This window comes from Sinocyclocheilus anshuiensis, unplaced genomic scaffold (genome assembly GCF_001515605.1).
Source record: "Sinocyclocheilus anshuiensis isolate Anshui unplaced genomic scaffold, SAMN03320099.WGS_v1.1 scaffold879, whole genome shotgun sequence".
NCBI lineage: Eukaryota > Metazoa > Chordata > Actinopteri > Cypriniformes > Cyprinidae > Sinocyclocheilus > Sinocyclocheilus anshuiensis.
In genome coordinates, this window is record NW_015546063.1 from 314,730 (window position 1) to 320,590 (window position 5,861).

General features: G+C 38.5%; 1 protein-coding gene across 1 annotated transcript in view; it reads right to left on the reverse strand.

The window, feature by feature from the left end:
- Positions 1–217: 217 nt before the first annotated feature.
- The window catches only part of LOC107699589 (transketolase-like), a 12,623-nt gene continuing 6,979 nt past the window's right edge, over positions 218–5,861 (reverse strand). The window contains exons 4-12 of the mRNA XM_016500895.1: positions 4,971–5,068; positions 4,514–4,705; positions 4,037–4,164; positions 2,067–2,263; positions 1,774–1,938; positions 1,041–1,197; positions 772–902; positions 596–679; positions 218–355 (exon numbers count right to left, since the gene is read on the reverse strand). Of these exons, the coding sequence (XP_016356381.1) occupies positions 233–355; positions 596–679; positions 772–902; positions 1,041–1,197; positions 1,774–1,938; positions 2,067–2,263; positions 4,037–4,164; positions 4,514–4,705; positions 4,971–5,068 (1,275 nt within the window). The 3' untranslated portion in view covers positions 218–232. The remainder of the gene's footprint in view (positions 356–595; positions 680–771; positions 903–1,040; positions 1,198–1,773; positions 1,939–2,066; positions 2,264–4,036; positions 4,165–4,513; positions 4,706–4,970; positions 5,069–5,861) is intronic.

Genomic DNA, 5,861 nt, shown 5'->3' on the forward strand with positions numbered 1-5,861 from the left:
CAAATATTAAAAATATACTGTATGTTGTTTCTACTTTAATTTGAAGATTGAATGTGAAATTATTGCAATTTAAAAGTAAATTTAAAAACTTTAATGTTAGGTGGAATTAATCGCAATTAATTTCAGAAAAAAATGTGCGGTTAATTTGTTCATTTTTAAAAAAGAGATTATACATTTAGTATACTTGCATCACAAGTTATGTTTAATTCTCTAAAGTGTAACTGAGGTACTGCTATGGGCAGTAGGCGCTGAACAAACCTTCTTTGGCCAGTTGGTCATGTGCTGCCAGTGCCTCGTGCAGAGTTACTCCAGCTCCAATGACGGTCACCTGATCTTTGTCAGACTGCCGCACCACCTACAGGACAGAAAGAGAACTGTTAGAACAACCCTTGTGAACCAGACATTTCACAGCGGTCCAACAGGAGGCCCCATTTGCTCACTGTATTACTATACACATTATCACACTAAATTGACAAGGTTCAGCATGGCTGCTAACTTTAGCCTTCTTTGCTGTAGTTTGTAACTAAATATAGAAACTATAAATAATTTAATTAAAAGTGTGTTCTGGTCTTCTCTTTTTTAAAATTCTCCTCACCTTGGCTTTGCCAACTTCAAATTTCTCTCCAGCATCATAGATGACTGCATTGTCAGGTCGGCTGGTACGGATGAAACAGATACCCTGAAAGCAGGGAATGGCATGAACACTGAGCCAAAGAACAATAGATTAACTTTATCTATAATAGACCATCAGGTGGAAACCATAAACCACACCTTTGTATTGGCTGCAAGCTCCACGGCTCTCTCAGTAGATACTGCATCACTAGGGTAAAACACTGTGCACGTTGGGATAGCGCGGAACATTGCGAGATCCTCCAGTGCCATCTGCGAGGGGCCATCCTCACCTGGACAAAATTAGAAGTTAAGAAACATTTCAAATAAATATTTCAGATTGAATATGTTAGATTCAGAAGAGATTTGACTATAAATTAAGACCAGATAAAATGGAAAGAATCCATGTATTTCACAGCACAGAGCCTTACCAATGGAAACACCACAGTGTGAGCCAACCAGGTTGACATTAGACTGGGAGATCGCAGCCATACGGATGTGGTCATAGGCACGAGCAAAGAAGGCAGCAAAAGTGCTGGCAAATGAAACCGTGCGATCACGAGTAGCACAACCAATGGCCACACTCACCTGGATAGCAAGGGAATTAAATACATTTAAAACATCATATTAGATAAAATATAACGCATGCATATAAAAAATAATCCCAAACATTTTAACAGTAGTGTGTTTTTTATATTAATTTGTAATACTTAAACATTTATAGTAACAATAACATATTTAATACACCGCTTAATACAACAACCTGGCTAATTACTGCTGTAAGTTATATTTTAATACAAATATTTTATAAAAATAATTTTTTGATTATATTGACCTCAGAATAACCACGTTTATGCAGAAAGGAATTCTTTCTCATTGTGGGAATTCATGTCCTATTGAGTAAGAACTTAAGGCAGTGAGTAAGGCAGTGAAAAATATTAGTCAGAAAGTGAATAGTAACAATAGTTAAATCGGGGTGAGGTCAGGTGTTTACAATGCGCTGTATGAATAGTGCACCACACTTATCACAAAGTGCTCTACAAACACAGTTTACAGACCCATTCATATATGACACACACTGTCAGCCAATATACTTTTGCTTTGCCATCATGACTTGTTACTTATCATTATAAAGGGGGAGAAAAATCCCATCCATTTACACACCATGTTCTGCTCAGCAATGAAGCATTCAATAAAGCGATCAGGATGGGCCTTCTTGAAGATCTCAGAGAAGGTTGAGTTCTTGGTGTCACCATCCATGGCCACCACACGAGGGCTGGCATCCCCCATCTTCTTCAGGGCAACACCATAGGCCTTCCTGGTGGACATCTGAGTGGGCAAACAAAAGCAGAAGCTTTATAGATTCTTCTTTTGAGGAACTTTTGAAGACATGGAAGCATTTGCTCAAAGAAAAGAACCACTTAAAAACTCCAACATCTACAGTGACATGTCATCACCTTATCTCCGATCTTGTATTCTGGAGCTGTGAGCAGGTGGATGGGGGTGAGGTCAGATGGAGCAGCATCCTCATTAGGCAGGTGAGGGTGGAGGGGCTTATTGGGAGACTGAATCTGGCTCAGGAGGTCATTAATCAGCTCTTCCGCACGGTCTTTAGGCATAGGCTTCCCATGCCAGTTAACCTGATCCTCAATGCCTGAACAAAGATCACAGGTCAGACCACGAGAATGAGGACAAACATTAGGGCCGGGCAATTTTTCCGATTTTACAGATTAATTTGAATTGAATGTTTTGCCACGATTTTATTTTTTATAAATTGAGGAATCAAGATATTAAACAGAAATATTACCAAACGTTAGAATTAGACACTTTGACAATATGCCAATGTTAACAGTAAAGAGAAAAGAATGATCCAACAGCATGTCGGCGCATGTGATTAACCACTCACGTGTGACGCGCTTTGTGAAGGAACACAAGGTGCCATTCACACAGAATGCGCTTTTGTGTCGACAAAAATGCAACGTGGGCAGTGCAATAGGAAAAATAATGCAGGAAGATGGGGATTGAAGTTCTTTTAACTTGAGCGCCGCGTTTTTAGAATGCCGTTTCATGCATGAGACGCTGCAAGAGACGCGAGCGCAACAGTCAAACGCGTCCATGTTCACATAGAAAAAACAGTGGAAAAGCAGCGCAATCAAATAAAAACCTGTAAAGAACTACTAGTGTATATCTGAAATTTCATGTTTGCATCATGTTGACTGGCTCAAAGCTGCTGTTCACTGTTTTTACAGAACATTTAGTTAATAATAGTCATAGGGCTGCACAATTAATTGAATGCGATTGTCATGCGCATCTTGTCAGTAAAGCCGGTTCTGTAATCAGTAGTAAATCTCCAGCACGTGCTTTCAGATGGAGCAGCATTTACTACACAGAGCCGTAGTTCACTGACAAGCTATGCAAAATCGCGTTCATAATCACGCGATTATGAAATCGAAGATATCGTTCTGCGATTATGAAAGCTGTTTGCACATTTAATAACATGTTTTTACTCCAAACTCACTTCATAACATCAGACGAGTGTTTGAAGTAAATCCTTCTGTGAGATGATGTGGTTTCTTACACAGAATAAGGCACGCAACAAATTTCATAGTATTCTAAGCAGTGATAAAGGCTATGTCGATTTGCATTGCATTATTATATACTTTATTACAATAAAAATTATAATAAGACGAACTCAGATAAACCATATATTGTTGTAGTCATGTGTTTATTAGTCACCTTGAATCAATGCAAGCAGTTAAATCTCCTGTTTATTCAGCAACGGCTATAGGCCTTTCCTGGGTTTCTTCTGCGAGGCGTATTTGGAGTTTCCGTGTGAGAGCGCCCTCTGGCCTTCGGATGGAGATTTACTACTGATCACAGAATCGTGCTTAACTGAAAGACACGCATGACAATCGCAGCTTCTGCCTAATCGCGATTTATCACCTTTGCAATTTAATTTCGATTAATCGTGAGGCCCTAAATAGTCTACTGGTGTTATATCTTCAGTCATTTTGAATTTTAATTACCTTGATTTTTGAGATTTTTAAAAAAAGTATTTTCTTTGTATTATTTCTGAACATATATGTATAAGACAAGTTTGAAGATGTAGTTGTAGTTCATGCATCTTTTTTGCAAAGATATTTAACGTTAACAAGTGATTTGTTTAACATTTACATCATGTTGACAACATGTGTGGTGCACTTAAAATAGAAATTTCTTTAACTAGATGGTTAATAAAGAAAAATTTACATGGATCATGCTGTAGTTACATTTTCAAGTTGACTAGTAAAAATCGAGAATCAGTCAAACGTTCTGAAAAAAAAAAATCTAAATTTTATTTTTTTGCCATATCGCCCATTCTAACAAACATCATAACACATTTCATTAATGTAATGCTGGTCTTGCAGTATAGGATATAGTTAGTCACCTTTGAGTCCTTTGCCTTTAAATGTTTTGGCTACGATGGCAGTGGGCTTCCCTTTCGTTTGTTCAGCATGCCACAAAGCCTTGCACAGCTCCTCCACATCATGGCCGTCCACCACATAAGTGTTGAAGCTGAAGAAACAAATTGGTTACATGCCAATGACTGAACAAAAAATGAAATACAAAGAGAGTGGCTGGGTTCTCAATAGAATACTAGCACACTGCTTAGTATACACTCTATACTGCCTACTATGCAATGATAGGTCTGAAAGATTTTTGAGGAAAAAAAAATAAAAAAATAGCAATGTATCTGATAAAAAATGTGACTGTGCTTAATAAAACAATTTTATTAGGAGCTCCAGTTTGCTGTGCTGCACAGTTCAGTGGTTTCTGGAGTATATGTACTGTGTACAAGTAGTATACTACCCTGCTATCTCAAACAAGGCAAGAGATAAAAACTTGCTGTAGTCGTGAGACCTACCCAAAGGCCTCGCAGCGCTCCTTGTAGGTGTTCATGTTGTGCTGCAGTGGTGCTGCCTCACTCTGACCCAGGCGGTTCACATCAAGGATGGCCACCAGATTGTCAAGCTTGTAATAGGAGGCAAAAGCCATGGCTTCCCACACCGACCCTTCTGAACACTCACCATCTCCCAGCATGCAGTACACACGGTAGCTAGTGAGACAAGACAGACACGTCCAGTTACAGCAGCATCAAATGCTCAGCAGAAATGGGCATTTTCCTGTACTGCACTGTTTTTTATTTATTACTATGGTCTGAGAGCAAAACCTTTGTTTAGGAGCCATACTAGCATGAGACGTTTCATTTGGTGTACACAAGCAATGTAGTACAGAGGATCATAGTATGAAAGAAAAACTGTTGAAAAACTTTATTTAAAAAGGGAATCAAATAATGTGGAGAACTGGGAGAACGTAGGTACCTAGCTTTATCAAAGTATTTTCCAGTGTATGCCATACCGCAGGAAGCACCCAAACCCTGGCCAAGAGAACCTGTCGCCACATCCACAAACGCTAGTTTCTGAAATAAACAGAGAAGTGAGGTTAATTGCATGACAAATGGTTATGTGAAACAATTGATACACTAAGTCAGCAAGATTAATACTTTTATTCAGCAATGATGCACACATTTAAATCAAAATAACTAAAGTTACTAAAGGTTTCTATTTCAAATAAATGCTGTTATGTTGAACTTTATTATATTATTTTTATAATATTATTATTATTATTATTATTATTATTATTATTATTAAATAACTAAAAAGGTTTCTATTTCAAATAAATGCTGTTATGTTGAACTTTATTATATTATTTTTATAATTTATAATATATTATTATTATTATTATTATTATTATTATAATATATTGTACTTGTTTTCTCTGCGCTGTTACGCACCAGAGTTTTTTTCATTAAAACAACCTTACCGACCCCAAACGTTTGAAAGCTAATGTATATGCGGTGGTCTTAGGTCTTACGGTGGGGTGACCCTCCAGGTCAGAGTCGATCTTGCGCAGGTTTAGCAGCTCAGACTCTTTGATGAATCCAGCCTCTGCCCAGGCAGCATACAGAATGGGAGCAGCATGGCCCTGAAAACAGGAGCATGAGGGGTGGAATACATTTAGTCTCTAAGCACTTTGAGAAAACTAAAAGGAAGCTCATAACCAAACATGGAACGACAGCCCACCTTGGACAAGATGAAGCGGTCATTGCTGGGGTTGCGGGGATCATTGGCTTTGTAGCGCATGGTGTGGAAGAACAGCACTGACATGAGCTCGGCAGCGCTGCAGCATGAGGTTGGGTGCCTGTGACTGGG